The following is a 13,783-nucleotide window of genomic DNA, read 5'->3' as shown; positions in this document are numbered from 1 at the left end:
AATGTTTACTCTTATTTTTGGGTGAAATATCCCTTTAATATGCTTGAAGATGTGTTGTCATTGTGGCTGTATTGTGTTTTTTTTATCGAGTTTAATCATGGAGTTGGCATGAACTCTGTATGACCATGTAGATTTTTTAAGGCCAATGCAGCGTGAAACAACACATTCTGTTGAGACGTTCTCTAAGCCCGACCTCCCAGTAAGATGAAAGTAAACCTATCTTTAGAAAGTAAACCTATAGTTGACTTCATGTTTTAGCATTTGTTGAAAGCTGTATCAGCCGGTTTTACTTCAGTTAGACACTATAGATGAGGAATTTCAAGTCATGTTCACAATTTACAGGCAAAACGTATAAGCATATAGACTTTTTTCTGTATGCAGCACACACTGAGTTTTTTCCTCTGGCTTCGAACTGATGCTGACATTGCACTTGGCTGAGATAAATATTTCTTATTTAATCTGCTCCTAAAATAGGGATTATAGTCATCCCATGGAAGTATTAATTTTTTCCCATTAATTGTTTTTGTAACTTATTTCAAAAAGTGAAACTTTCATATATTTTAGATTCATTACATGTAAAGTAAAACATTTCAAAAGTTTTTTTGTTTTAATTTTGATGATTAGAGCTTACAGCTAATAAAAGTCAAAAATCAGTATCTTAAAATATTAGAATATTTACATTTGAGTTTCAATTAATGACCATCCCTACAGTATAAATTCATGGTATCTCTTGTTCTTTGAAACCACAATAATGGAGAAGACTGCTGACTTGGCAATGATCCAGAAGACGAACATTGACGCCCTCCACAAAGAGGGTAAGTAACAGAGGGTCATTACTGAAAGGTGTGGCTGTTTACAGAGTGCTGTATCAAAGCATATTAAATGCAAAGTTGACTGGAAGGAAGAATTTGGATAGGAAAAGGTGCACAAGCAGCAGGGATGACCGCAAGCTTGAGAATACTGTCAAGCAAAGCTGATTCAAACACTTGGGAGAGCTTCACAAGGAGTGGACTGAAGCTGGAGTCAGTGCATCAAGAGTCGCCACGCTCAGACGTCTTCAGGAAAAGGGCTACCAAGCCACTTCTGAACCAGAGACAACGTCAGAAGCGTCTTACCTGGGCTGTGGAGAAAAAGAACTGGACTGTTGCTCAGTGGTCCAAAATCCTCTTTTCAGATGAAAGTAAATCTTGCATTTCATTTGGAAATCAAGGTCCCAGAGTCTGGAGGAAGAGTGGAGAGGCACAGAATCCATGTTGCTTGAAGTCCAGTGTGAAGTTTCCACAGTCAGTGATGATTTGGGCTGCCATGTCATCTGCTGGTGTTGGTCCACTGTGTTTTCTGAAGTCCACAGTCAATGCAGCCATCTACCAGGAAATTTTAGAGCACTTCATGCTTCCTTCTGCTGACAAGCTTTATGGAGATGCTGATTTCATTTTCCAGCAGGATTTGGGACCTGCCCACACTGCCAAAGGTACCAAAAGCTGGTTCAATGACCATGGTGTTACTGTGTTTGATTGGCCAGCAAACTCGCCTGACCTGAACCTCATAGATAATCTATGACACCAGAGACCATCTGGTGTGAGAGACACCAGACCCAACAATGCAGATGACCTGAAGGCTGCTATCAAAGCAACCTGGGCTTCCATTACACCTGAGCAGTGCCACAGGCTGATTGCCTCCATGCCACACCGCATTGATGCAGTAATTCATGCAAAAGGAGGCCCAACCAAGTATTGAGTGCATAGTGCATTACCATCACAGAGAGGCTGGAAAAAAAAAATAAATAATTCCCTCTCTTTCTCTCCACTTACTAGCTTGTACTTATTTGAACAATGACTGAGACTTGGTGTTACGAGCACTTCCTCTGTCTGATTGATCCCATGATTAATCGCTTTTTGTATTCCCCAATTGTAAGTCGCTTTGGATAAAAACGTCTGCCAAATGACTAAATGTAAAATGTAAATGTAAGAAATGAACATACTTTTCAGAAGCCTGACATTTCTGTTTAAAATATCCTTTTTTTTATTGATCTTATGTAATATTAAAATTTTCTGAGACACTGAATTTTGGGTTTTCATTATCTGTAAGCCATAATCATCAAAATTTCAAGAAAAAAAGGCTTGAAATATTTCACTCTGTGTAATGAATCTATATAATATATGGGATTTACTTTCTGAAATGAGTGACAAAAAATATTGACCTTTTTCACGATATTCTAATTTTTGAGATGTACCTGTATGTTGTTTTATTTTAGGGAGAAGAAAATGTCCATTTTCCATAAAACAACACTCTAGTGAAACTCTTCACTGCAGTTGGTCTTAGAACCACTCCCTTTCCATCAGCCACTTCTGGACTACTTAGTCTTTTCTTCTATTTTCCTATTATTTATTTGCATTTTTGTACATACACTGTTGTTTTATTTATACTGAGATTTATATTTAAGTTTTTCCTTTAAAGAAATTACTTTTTTTCAGCAACGACTCATCAGTTATTCAAAAGTGACAGTAAACTAAATTTAAATGTCTTTTGCATTTTTCGATCAATGGGTTTTTCAGTGACTCTTAACTTTCTTGTTCAGCCCCTAATCTTTGATTTCATCCGTGATTATATGTAATATTCTCTGTAAAGGAACATTTCCATATTAACCCTCAGGGTTTTAGCCAGTCTCTAGCAATTTGCTTCCCAGAAACGAGGCTGAATAGGGTGCTGTGTTTGCTTTTGAGCTCTATCATTTTTGTTTCAAAACTAAACAGCTGGTCATGATTTCTTTGCTCTGGTAGAAATAGGACTTTTTGAATTTAGCCGAGCGCTGTGCAGTAGCACGTAACCACAGTTTTTCCACAGCAGTTCATTCAGCTTTCTACTTCATTTACCCTTATTTCCCCCAGCATGTATTTCTGAGATTGGGAAAAGCTATATAATTACTCTTACGCCAATGTTGCTGTGGTATATTTATGCTGTGTAGTTGATTTCACATCCTTGTGAGATTTATATCTGAAGTTTCAGCACAATGCTCACGTTAGGCTCTGATTTAGTGGACATCTCAGGCTGAAACAACAAATGTTTTTATGTCACAGTAAACAAGAGGAAAATTAACTGTGACATCTGATATGCAGTCAAGCTCTTTATATCCATAGAACTTCAAGAATGCAATGATAATGATTTTACGAATTAACACATCTGATCAAATTCATGTGTGGCCTTCTAGAGTATAAAAAGGAATTCTGCTTTAAGAATACTCTCTCAGAAAAAAAGTACAAAACAGTCATTGTGGCGGTACTCTATTATACAAAAGCTAAAAGATACATACCATATTTAACCCTAAATGGCACACTACAATATTTTAAAAGTACTTTAAAATATTAGCAGTGCTTGTAATTTTATTACATGTAGTCTGGATTATGTAATCAGATTACAAAAATGATGTACTTGTAATTGGATTATATTACATTTTAAAATGCTCATAATCGGATTACAGTTACTTTTATTTTTATACATTTGCTTTCATACATTTGTAAAGTCTTACAGCTTTTCATCAACCCACAAACCCCTTGTAGTTCCTTCATGAACTCCAGTTTGGGAAAGACCTGGCATAATGCAATGTTTAATGCACTTTGTGATGTTGATAAAGTATGGAATATATTTAAGGTCAAAAGTAATCTAAAAGTAATCAAAAAGTAGTCCGAATACATTACTTAATAAATGTAATCCAATAGATTGTTTCAAATGATAATTTCCGCCATGCAATTTGTAATCAGTAGCAGACTACAATTTTTTGTTATTTTGTTTAATATTTGAGACTTTTAACTTGTGAAGCACCAGTGACATTTACTGTTTGTTTGTTTGTTTTACAGGGACGGGGCCAATCCACATGAACTCAGTGCAGTGCACTGGCACAGAGCGCTCCATTTTGGATTGCTACTTTCAGGAAGTCCCTCCCTGGACATTCAAACATAGCCAGGATGCTTCTGTTAAATGTTATGTTCCTAAGACAGGCTTTGAGACCACGGTAAGCAAAATGATCACAGGTTACTCTGATATGATTCTACACGCTGTGAAAAATATGTGGACTCCTGTCATTCATGCTAGCACAGTCTCCAAACATGCTTGGATATTTAAGACTTTTACATTATATAATGCATTATATTGGGTGTATTGAGAATACATATGCACAGTGGAAGTGTCTTTGTATTATATAGCATTTGTTTTTTAATAAGTATGCAGACTAAAATGTCTTTATACGTTATAGGGTAATTATTTAAAAAATACAGTAATATTTTTGCAATAAAGTGTATTTATTTTATATACATATAGATTTAAAACGTCTTTGGATTATATAATGCCTTTTGACATTTATTTTAAATATGCACACTTAAAATATCTTTGCATTATATAATGCATTATATGGTATTTATTTTAAATAAATCTACAATCTTAAAATGTCTTTGCGTTTATGTTATGCATTATATAGCAGTTATTGTACATATACACAGATAAATATTTTTGCATTAAATGACGTTTCATTAAAATAAATGTACAGATCTAAAATGTATTTGTGTTATATAATGCATTGTGTTACCATTATTATATTTTATATATTATATTATGTTTTAAATATACACAATTTAATGTGTTACATCAAATGCATTTATTTAAAATAAATATACAGACTTAAATATCTTTGCATTATGTAGTGCATTATATGGCAATTATACATTTTTGACATTTATTTTAAATAAATATGCAAACTTAAAATAAGGCATTATATAACCCCCCAAATTTTTTATTTAAAATATTTTATTTTATATACTGCATGTCTTTGCATAGTTTAATGCATATGTCATTTATTTCAAATAAATGTACTGACTTAAAATGCATTTGCATTTATAATCATTACACAATGCAAAGGAATTTTAAGTCTGCAGAGGCAATGTACTATGTTAAGGCATTTTAACATTATTTGCAATGTATAATGCATTATTCATTCCTGGCATTCATGGCACTACAAATGACAAGGTCATGGGTTCAATTCCCAGGGAATGCATGGACTGATAAAATATATACCTTGAATGCAATGCAAGTTGTTTTCGATAAAAGTGTCTTCCAAATGCATAAATGTATGCATTTAAATATCTACCTTTAAATGCAATATGTAAATTGTATTTCAAATATACACACTTAATCCATTAAACCTCATCTTTAAACTAGTTTGTTAAAAAATGGCTGAGAAAAGCTCTAGCATATGCCATGACATTTTAGCATTTTTAAATGTGAGTTAAGTGTCTAAAAGTGTTGAAATACTCCTTGAGGGCACTGTATGTGTAGTTTTGATGTCTGCGAGTGTGTTTGTGTTTCAGGTGCGGCTGGCGGGTGGCAGGGACCGGGCTGAGGGTCGTGTGGAGGTGCTCATGGAGGTGGGGGGCAGAAAGCGCTGGGGGACGATTTGCAGTGAGAACTGGGGAATAAATGAAGCCATGGTGGTATGCAGGCAGCTGGGCTTTGGTTTCGCTGCACGTGCCCATCAGGTGAGACTGCTGAAGAATGTTGTGTTTTCCAGTAATATCACTCTGAATATTTCTCTTGTCTTGTTTGCTTTGGTTGCCTCAGTCTGTGTGCATTTGAGAGCTTCCTGTGCATGTTTTCCTGGGCAACATTAGTGTTATACAGTAGTTGTTTTGTGGAGGTGAAGAGGTGGGACAGGTTAACGGTAAACTGTGTATTTTCATACAGAATGGCAGGTACATTTGCTATGCATCCTGCACATACTTCAAATGTTAGCAGTAGTAACAGAACGATAGTTGTAAATGTAACAGAACGATAAATGTACAATGTAACAGAATTAGCCAGAAGGCTACTTTGCATCTGCAGTCCCTGGACTGATGGTAAAATTGTCACCCTAAAAATATAAAACAATTAAACAAAACAAAACAATACATACTTCAAAATACATATAAAAATTACACAAATTAAAATCTGTTTAAAAATTATACTATACCTAGTACCAACAAATCAATACCAGATCATTCAGATACATACTTAATCCAACAGTCAAACAAAATAACCAATGCATCACTAATCCATACGATCAATATTTAGGCAGAGAATCTAGACAGTTATACTTTAAGGGCACATTGTTTACCTTAATACTGTCTGTCTACCACATATGCAGTACAGTAGTGCTTATAAGGTAAATAATAATTTATACTTTTCATTAAAACAATGCATCACAATTTATTAAATTAAACTTAATGTGGACAGCAATTGTCATAAAAATGGAATGGAAGTCATTTTTTAATCTGCATTAAATATAAATTAAGCTACAATTTCTATTCTAAATTCAGTATTATTTAAATGTTATTTTTGTCACATAATAATATTGAAAATGATATACAACCCGAATTCCGGAAATGTTGGGACGTTTTCAAATTTGAATAAAATGAAGACTAAAATACTTTAAAATCACATGAGCCAATACTTTATTCACAATAGAACATAACAAATGTTTAAACGGAGAAATTTTACACTTTTATCCACTAAATTAGTTCATTTTGAAATTTGATGCCTGCTATAGGTCTCAAAAACGTTGGTACGGGGGCAACAAAGGGCTGAAAAAGCAAGACATTTTGAAAATATTCAGCTGGGAGAACATCTAGAAACTAATTAAGTTAATTGACATCAGGTTTGTAACATGATTAGCTATAAAAGGGATGTCTTAGAGAGGCAGAGTCTCTCAGAAGTAAAAATGGGCAGAGGCTCTCCAATCTGTGAAAGAGTGCATAAAAAGATTGTGGAATACTTTAAAAACAACGTTCCTCAACGTCAAATTGCAAAGGCTTTGCAAATCTCATCATCTACAGTGCATAACATCATCAAAAGATTCAGAGAAACTGGAGAAATCTCTGTGCGTAAGGGAAAAGCCCGAAGACCTTTGTTGGATGCCCGTGGTCTTCGGGCCCTCAGACGACACTGCATCACTCATCAGCATGATTCTGTCATTGACACTACTAAATGGGCCCAGGAATACTTCCAGAAACCACTGTCAGTAAACACAATCCGCTGTGCCATCTGCAGATGCCAACCAAAGCTCTATCTTGCAAGAAGGAAGCCATATGTGAACATAGTCCAGAAGTGCCGTCGTGTCCTTTGGGCCAAGGCTAATTTAAAATGCACTGTTTCAAAGTGGAAAAGAGTTCTATGGTCAGACGAGTCCTAATTGGACATTCTTGATGGAAATGTCCTCCGGGCTAAAGAGGAGGGAGACTGTCCAGCGTGTTGTCAGCGTTCAGTTCAAAAGCCAGCATCTCTGATGGTATGGAGGTGCATAAGTGCATACGGTATGGGCAGCTTGCATGTTTTGGAAGGCACTATGAATGCTGAAAGGTATATAAAGGTTTTAGAGCAACATATGCTCCCCTCCAGATGACGTGTATTTCAACAGGACAATGCGAAACCATATACTGCAGCTATTACAACAGCATGGCTTCGTAGTAGAAGAGTCCGGGTGCTGAATTGGTCTGCCTGCAGTCCAGATCTGTCACCTATAGAGAACATTCGGCGCATCATTAAACGAAAAATACGTCAAAGTCAACCAAGAACTCTTCAGCAACTGGAAACCTATATCAGGCAAGAATGAGACCAAATTCCAACACCAAAACTCCTGAAACTCATAACCTCGATGACCAGACATCTTCAAACTGTTGTGAAAAGAAGAGGAAATGTTACACCATGGTAAACATGCCCCCATCCCAACTATTTTGAGACCTGTAGCAGGCATCAAATTTGAAATGAGCTAATTTTGTGCATAAAATTTTAAAATTTCTCAGTTAAAACATTTGTTATGTTATCTATGTTCTATTGTGAATAAAATATTGTCTTGTGTGATTTTAAATTCTTTTAGTTTTCATCTGATTCAAATTTTAAAAACATCCCAACACTTCTGGAATTCAGGTTGTATGTGTATTTTTTTTTGCAATTTATCATGAGAAAAAGACATTAATGTGCTTTATTGTCATAAATAATGTCACAATGCAAAAAAGTATATACTGTAATATATAATAATATTACCTTATGTCTGATAATATCCTCTGAACCCGTAAATTGGATTATTTATATTATAACATAAAACTAGAGAGCAAGCAAACTTCCCAAAAGTATTTAATGTCATATACCCTATTCATACCCTATTCATAAAATCTTAACATCATGACTCATGCATAGCATTTTTAAAAAATAAAAATATAATAAAATACAATAAAATTTATATTTTTAATAAACAAAATGCAGCCATAACAGTTAAGCATTTTAGCAACCATCCATAAATTTAAATCAGTACAACAAATATATGAAAAGTGAAATACCTGAAAGATATGAAACTAGAGGGCATATCAACTTTGACATGACTATTTCATGTCAAATACCCTTCTTGTAAAATCTATACATTATATATGCACAAATGTATATATAACTACTTCATATGCAGACAAATAAGATGTAGCCCTCCTGTGTTTAGGACACATATTATTGGCAAGGAGACCCTGCAGCTGAAGAAGTACTGTTGAGTGGGACTCACTGTGTGGGAACAGAAATGTCCATCCAGCAGTGCCGTCGTAACAGTAACGTCCACTGCCCTCGAGGAGGCGGAGCTAAAGCAGCGGGCGTCACCTGTTCTGAAAGTAAGTCATTGGAATGACAAAATCTGATGTGTTTGACAATTTTATCTGCACTAAATGATCCAAATGAATAAATCAACTTTTTAGCGGCACCTGACCTGGTTTTGGATGCACAACTCGTGCAGGAGAGCGCTTACCTGGAAGACAGGCCTCTGCACCTGCTCACCTGTGCGCATGAGGAGAAATGTCTCTCCTCCTCTGCCAACCGTATGCAGTGGCCATACGGTCAGCGCCGCCTTCTGCGTTTCTCCTCCCGTATCATGAACTTGGGCAGAGCCGACTTCCGTCCGCGAGCCTCAAGAGAGTCCTGGACTTGGCACCAGTGCCACAGGTGAGGGTTTTACTTCTTCCTTCTGTTTTAATGTTTATACAGAATGAAACAGAAGCCTGAGTGCTGCTAGAAAAATATTAATCTTATAAATATCTTATTTTATAAAAAGTTCCCCTTGTAGAGTTCACAATGCATAAAGGAACCTGCAAAATAGAAAAATAGTCATTCCACAATGAATTCACATTTTGGTGCAAAACCTGCATCTTATTCATTAGCTACCACTGGCTACCTGAAATCCAGTTTAACCAGGTGCTCAATGAACTCAAATAGCGATGTGCAGTAAGTACTTAAATTTAGTTATTGTTAAAATATTATTGTTGTTGTAGTAGTTATTTATATATATATATATATATATATATATATATATATATATATATATATATATATATATGTGTGTGTGTGTGTGTGTGTGTGTATGTATGTGTATAATATATATATATATATATATATATATATATATATATATATATATATATATATATATATATATATATAGATATATATTAAGCGACGCAATTCAGGTTATTATTATTATCTTGTATTGTTTGTGTTATTTTTATAATATTATAATTTGTTTTTCATTTTCTTTTATATTTATTTAAATAAAAAAAAAACACTCAGGATCAGCTTTTGCATATATTCTTTTAATTAATAGGGTACTTAAATAATGGGAACAGCACATGGATTTAAATAATTCAGGAATAACTCTGACGTATACACTCTATTTTCTAGAAGAGTATTTGTGGTTACATTTCCTTTCAGTTTAGTCAGTCATTTCAGCTTGCAATGAAAAGAATGTCCACTTCTTTCTAAAACAGGTCACGGGTGGTCAGCAAGCTTGCCGTCATCTTTCAGATTAATTAGCTGCGTTGGGCACCTCCACTCCCTTAACATGTGTTCTGAAAATAATTGCAAACCCATTCTGTGGGAACAAGGCGCTGTGTTGTGGAGGAGTTGTGTGCTTTGCGTGTTCACAGGCCAAACCTGTTTTATTAATCTTTTAAAACAACACCAGTGAAGTTGGCATTTGAAAGCCATCTATTCAGACGAGCTGAATAAACAGCCCCGTCAGCATAACAACAACTTCCTGTAAAGGGTGTTGCCGTAGCGGCCAACACCTTCATGTAGGAGCAGTGAGGTCATTAGGCAGTGGTCCATAGTGAACCTTTGTTCTTCCCATGTTCACTAGCCAGCATGAAATGTAAGATTTTTCACATTCTGGAAAAAAAATCAGCAAAACTGCTGACATGACTCTAGGGTGTTGTGGTTGCTTCCAAGCAGTGCTGGGTAGAATAATTATTAGGTAGGCCTAACTGATTACAAATTAAATGATGAGAATTGTAGCCTGTAATGTAATCTAGATTACTCGGTTTAGGTAATGTATTCTGGCTAATTTTGGAATACTTTTAGTTTACTTTTGACTAGGGATGCACGATATTATCGGAAGGTTATCGGAATCGGCCGATAAATGGCTTAAAATTTAAACATTGCCATTATTATAAATTATGCCAATATGCACTGCCTATGATAGTGATAAGATCACATTAGCAGTGTGATCATTCTTGAAGCAAACTTTTGCCAGAATGATTCAATGTTTAGGATCGCCAAACTTTTATTGAGAATGACACCTCTGATGTGCAACAGAGTCAACAGTCATTAGCACGTGCAGTAGCAGCTTCCCCCGGGTCCTAATGCCTGTCCGCAAGGCATTTTATTTACTTAGGGGCGCTGTTGGCCTACTTGTAATAATTGAAAATACACAAATATCATTAAGATACTTGTGTTTCTGAATAAATAAAGCAATATCAAAGTCTGTTTTGACTATAGTTTACATGAACAAAAATGACAAACACTTGTTAATTACATAATTGAATATATACATTATACATTTATTCATTAATATATAAAATATTTTTCAAATGGATTATGAAAATGTATTTATAGTGTACTCTTTAAAAAAGAACTTTAATAATGTTTATTAGTTCTAACAAATAAGTTTTTGTTAAAAAACAATAACCAAAATTAAATTGTTTATAATTTCTACACAGGAGAGACTTGGTGTTGTTTCAAAACAAACGGAAATATATATTGGCTATCGGCCAAAAAGATTTGAAAAAGATAGCGGCAAAAATCGAATATTGTGCACTCCTTACTTTTGAGCTAACTTGTTTATAGATTTAAATGGGATTATTGTTGTAAAAAAACTATAAGGAATTGTATTAATGATTTTTATCTTGGTAATCACCACTGAATTATTCTGATTCTGCAGACATTCACTGATATGAATATGTTTGATTCAGGCATTATCACAGCATTGAAGTGTTCACGCATTATGACCTCCTCACACTCAACGGAAGCCGAGTGGCCGAAGGACACAAAGCCAGTTTCTGTCTGGAAGACACCTACTGCCCTGATGGTAAAAGACTAATTGAGTTAAATCTTACATGAATGTCATTTGGTTTATATAGAAGCTCATTTCTATCACTTAATAAATATAAAAAGGTAACTGTGACTTTTTATTTCACAATTTTGAAATTTTTTATTGCAGTTGCAAGAAACTTGACTTTTTTCTTAGAATTACAAGATATAAACTCACAATTCTGATTTTTTTTTTTTCTGTGTGTGCCAGAATTGTGAGTTTATATCTTCCAATTCTAACTTTATTTCTCACAATTGCGTGTTCATGTTTTGACTTGGTAACTTTCAATTGAGTTTATATCTCACAATTCTGAGAAAAGAAGTCAGAATTGTGAGAGAGAAAAATTGCAATTGCGAGAAAAAAGTCAAAATTGCAAGATATAAACTCGCAATTAGGAGAAAAAAGTCAGAATTGCGAGTTTATATCATGCATTTCTGAGAAAACAATTCAGAATTGCAAGGTGTAAATCAAAATTGCAAGAAAAAAAAAGGCAGAGTTGTGAGCTCAAAAGTCGCAGTTACCTTTTTAAATGTTTTTTATTCAGTGGTAGAAACAAGCTTCCATAGGTTTACCAGTGCAACTACACATAACTGTTTTTGTTTTCTTCAGGACTTCAAAAGCGCTTTTCATGTTACAATTACGGAGATCAAGGCATTTCAGTGGGTTGCTGGGACACTTACCGTCACGATATCGACTGCCAGTGGATAGACATCACTGATGTCAGACCTGGAGACTACATCATGCAGGTGAAATGATTCAGAACACCTGAACTGTGGAAGATGGCAGTCACAGTACAAAACTTTTTTACACACTAGATTCTCTTTTCAGGATGCAGTTTAGCAACTTTTTCTCTGTCATTAACTTTGGAATGTGTTAATCATCCAAATCACTGTGGGCACTGTGAGCACTTCCACAGCTGAGCTTCACATGCAGAACCAGCTAATCAAAGCGGCCCTTTTAGGGGCCATTCAAGAGGCCTTTTATGCATCCCAGTCATAAAATATAGGTTGACGTGAAGCTTTGTTTTAATTACAGTGTACCTTTTTGCCTTGACCATTTTGAAGATTTATTTGCTTGAAATGTTGCCATGATAGATGTGCATGTATTTTAAGCACGTTTGGCAGATGCTAATTACAAACCGGCATCAGGCTGCTGCTATGTATGGCACAGCAGCGGGCCATGGTGATACTCAAAGGTCAGAGCTCCCATCTCCATGTAGAGTAATGCCAACTGTCTCATGCCAGCCCAACAGAGCAAAGACGCTGCGTAAATGAAGCTTCTATACATGATGGTCCAAGCAAACCTGTTGCTTTTCTTTGAGTTGCTTGTCTTTAATTCTGCACCCAAAATAACCCAATGGTAAGCATTCCCTGCTTGAGGAGCAAGGCGTGCTATATTCCCGTCTATTAGACATGGTCAATTAGGTTCAGAGGAATTTACGCCCGCCTGCTTTACAGGAACATTCTCACTCAAACATATGGTCAGACAGACCCAGAGCTCTCCTCAGTCCAGAGTAAAAGTTGCACACTGTCATTAAAAGCACAAAGAAAAAAAGATAAGTGAGACTGCTCACAAAATGATTACCTTCGGCAAGAAAAATATTTCCAGAATAAAATAAAAGAACAGTTGTTTCAGCATTTAAAAAGTTCTTAAGCCTAGTAGGCATAATCACATAAAATTTCCATAGAATGATGTAGTTCAGAGTTGCAGGTTTGACCCCATATCCTGCTTAAATGGCATGTTTTCATACTAATAAATTTTTATATTGTGACTATATAACTATTTTGGGAGCCTGATTTGGTGGAACCAATTTGTAAAGTGGTTTGATGAGCAATCTGATTGCATTACATTTTCTTACAAGCTCCATATCATTGTTGGTTCTGCATGTCTGCAACTGTGAAACTTTTACAGTGCTACGATTAAATGACACTAAATGACAAAATATTATTTCAGGCAGACATAATAAAACTGCTTGTATTTAATAATGTAATACTGTATGTGTGTGTGTCTGTGTATATATATATATATATATATATATATATATATATATATATATATATATAATATTATTATTATTATTATTATTAAAATTATAATCATTATTATTTTTAATATTCAATTAATTTGATTTAGATGGTCCTTATGTAGCAAATTGTTTGCAAACCTATATAAAACAAACTTAATGTATTTAAAAAAATTAAGCAGCTTCGAAGTTCATGTTTGAGGTATGATTGTGTTTGATTTTTTGTGTACAAAAAGTGAAAGTCTCATAGTAATCTTAACAAGACATTTGTTTTTACCCATTAGTAATTCCTTAGGGATCCCAGGGCAAATTATCCTTCTGGGTTTCCCAACAAATTGACT

At 34.9% G+C, this 13,783-nt stretch overlaps 1 protein-coding gene across 1 annotated transcript in view; it reads left to right on the top strand.

Annotated features, from left to right (window-relative positions):
• LOC306882010 (lysyl oxidase homolog 4-like) overlaps window positions 1-13,783 on the top strand; it is a gene marked incomplete at its 5' end in the record, with an annotated part of 29,307 nt that overhangs the window by 12,538 nt on the left and 2,986 nt on the right. The window contains 6 exons of the mRNA XM_079436433.1: window positions 3,855-4,009; window positions 5,358-5,525; window positions 8,510-8,672; window positions 8,757-9,000; window positions 11,301-11,416; window positions 12,029-12,165. Of these exons, the coding sequence (XP_079292559.1) occupies window positions 3,855-4,009; window positions 5,358-5,525; window positions 8,510-8,672; window positions 8,757-9,000; window positions 11,301-11,416; window positions 12,029-12,165 (983 nt within the window). The remainder of the gene's footprint in view (window positions 1-3,854; window positions 4,010-5,357; window positions 5,526-8,509; window positions 8,673-8,756; window positions 9,001-11,300; window positions 11,417-12,028; window positions 12,166-13,783) is intronic.

Source organism: Barbus barbus, assembly GCF_936440315.1.
Source record: "Barbus barbus genome assembly, chromosome: 16".
Taxonomy (NCBI): domain Eukaryota; kingdom Metazoa; phylum Chordata; class Actinopteri; order Cypriniformes; family Cyprinidae; genus Barbus; species Barbus barbus.
Note: the sequence above shows the minus strand (reverse complement) of the source record. Positions and strands in the feature narration are given on the sequence as shown.